This window comes from Trachymyrmex septentrionalis, unplaced genomic scaffold, assembly GCF_001594115.1.
Source record: "Trachymyrmex septentrionalis isolate Tsep2-gDNA-1 unplaced genomic scaffold, Tsep1.0 scaffold79, whole genome shotgun sequence".
Classification (NCBI taxonomy): Eukaryota; Metazoa; Arthropoda; class Insecta; order Hymenoptera; family Formicidae; genus Trachymyrmex; species Trachymyrmex septentrionalis.
Window position 1 is genome coordinate 1231343 of NW_017305977.1, and position 2055 is coordinate 1233397.

The window sequence follows — 2055 nt, forward strand, 5'->3', positions numbered from 1 at the left end:
AAAGGAAAAATTGTAGCATCGACATAGTTCACATGATAAATAATCCACATGATTGAAAATGAATGAACAAAACAAAAACAGTTGTGTATGCATACATGTTTTCGTAGCGGTGGCTATCACTACTGATGAACTGTAATGAACAGTGAAATGAGGTGAAATGGCTACTAGACAATATATTGGTTGATGGATAAATCACTTCGTTGGAAAGCGAATTCAAAGTGGATTTATGGAAAATCGTGCAGTTGGATTTATGGAAATTGTTAATCAGAATCTTATTATCAGATCTGAAACGTCGAATAATTGAGAATATAAATTCCGTCCCTAATATGTAGTCCCTTCATAACGGTGGATAAATTAGGTTAAGACCGAACTTAATTTACTTTTTCTATCAATATCGAACTACCGGTTGAAGTTGACGAGAACTGCTGAATTTAGTATTTACAATTGGTGTGGAGTTTAAATTTATATTCAATGCAAAACCAGATTTGTAATAATGAGGACTAGAAAGACTATTGCCATTCTCGGAGCTGGTTTGATCCTGGCTTGCTGTGCGATGATCTATTTAATGATGGACCTAACTCTTCTTCCTCCTGGACAAGGTCCTAAACTTTCCATGAGCAATGTAAGTTATCGTTTAGTAATATATATTTTCAATACGATTAAGGAAAAGAGTGTAGTTGTGAAATTATAGAGAATCTATTTTTACATTTCCTTTTTCTTATCACTTGATCAGCACATTCAAATTATCTTTTTGTAGATATTTCTTTTTTCTTCCCAATATTTTCATTAATGTCTTTTTAAGTAATTTTTTTATTTAAATTAATGATTTGTAAAAAGTCCGTTTTCTTTGTAATTTTGCTCAAGATTTTTTATAAAATTATAATTTTTTAAAAGAATGAACAAAATGTAGTCTAATAATTTTTTTTAAATAAAAAAGTCATAAAATTCCATTTAATATTTACTTAAAAAATAGACAAATTTATAAGGAAATACTTCAAAGATTTTGATGTTACAATGATTGACACTTTTTGTCTATTGCAAATCAGAGTTACAAGTAGAAAATTCTATATTACATGACAATCAAATAAACAAACAACTAAAAAATGTGTTTTTTAGTTGTTTGTTCCTCTCATCTTTTTCTAACCATTTCAACTGCCAGAAGATATCTATCTTTGTATATAATTCTCTCTCTCTCTCTCTCTCTCTCTCTCTCTCTCTCTCTCTCTCTCTCTATTTTTTCCAAGTTTTTAATATATTTGCAGCCACTGGTATAGGTTGTATTGGAGGAGCATGCTGTTAAGCCTATTCTACAATATGCTCTTTGTTTCCTATTTCTTGCTTTTTACTTTTTTCTCCCTTTATGACTGTTTTAACAACAATTGTATTTCTTGCTACTGTTTCTTCTGAAGTGCGTTAACTTTTATCTTGGGCGATAAAAAACAAAAAACTGGATAAGAAACAAAAAGGCAAGATGTAAAAGATAGCAAAAAGAAAAGAAACAAAAACATATTAGTAGGATAGGCTTCAGATTGTGTCACTCTATTGTTCATTAGAAGGAGAGAAGAGGGGGGAGGATATAAAACAAGGATAAAATGACATTGTTGGCGCGTAATCACAGTCATAGTAATACATGTTTTACTACAGCTAGTTGCTAGAGATGCTCTTGAACAATACCTATATCTATACAGACTATCTATAGACTCCTCTATAAAAGTCAAAAAAACGTTAAATATCTCAAAAACATTCGGCTATAATAAAAAAAATGTAAGAAGAAAAAGTTATAAGGCTGAAAAAATGTGTCTAATGTTTGCTCTAATATTTCTATCTAATATCTGAGAGCAGGGTTATCACAGAAAAACCTAGTACAAAAACCCAAGTACAAATTACAAAAACCCAGATGCATGCCAAATTTCATTGTGTGTTTTGTATAATATTAATATACCTTCACATCTTTAAACAAAAACTTAATAAAACATATTTTATTACTTGATTACAAATTTATTAAACTTATATATTACATATGCAAGTGATATAAGTTATATAATATATATATAT

At 29.3% G+C, this 2055-nt stretch overlaps 1 protein-coding gene across 1 annotated transcript in view; it reads left to right on the forward strand.

Moving 5' to 3' along the window:
• Positions 1-493: 493 nt before the first annotated feature.
• LOC108754321 (alpha-mannosidase 2) overlaps positions 494-2055 on the forward strand; it is a 27396-nt gene continuing 25834 nt past the window's right edge. Inside the window, exon 1 of the mRNA XM_018496544.1 lies at positions 494-622. Within this exon, the coding sequence (XP_018352046.1) occupies positions 494-622 (129 nt within the window). The remainder of the gene's footprint in view (positions 623-2055) is intronic.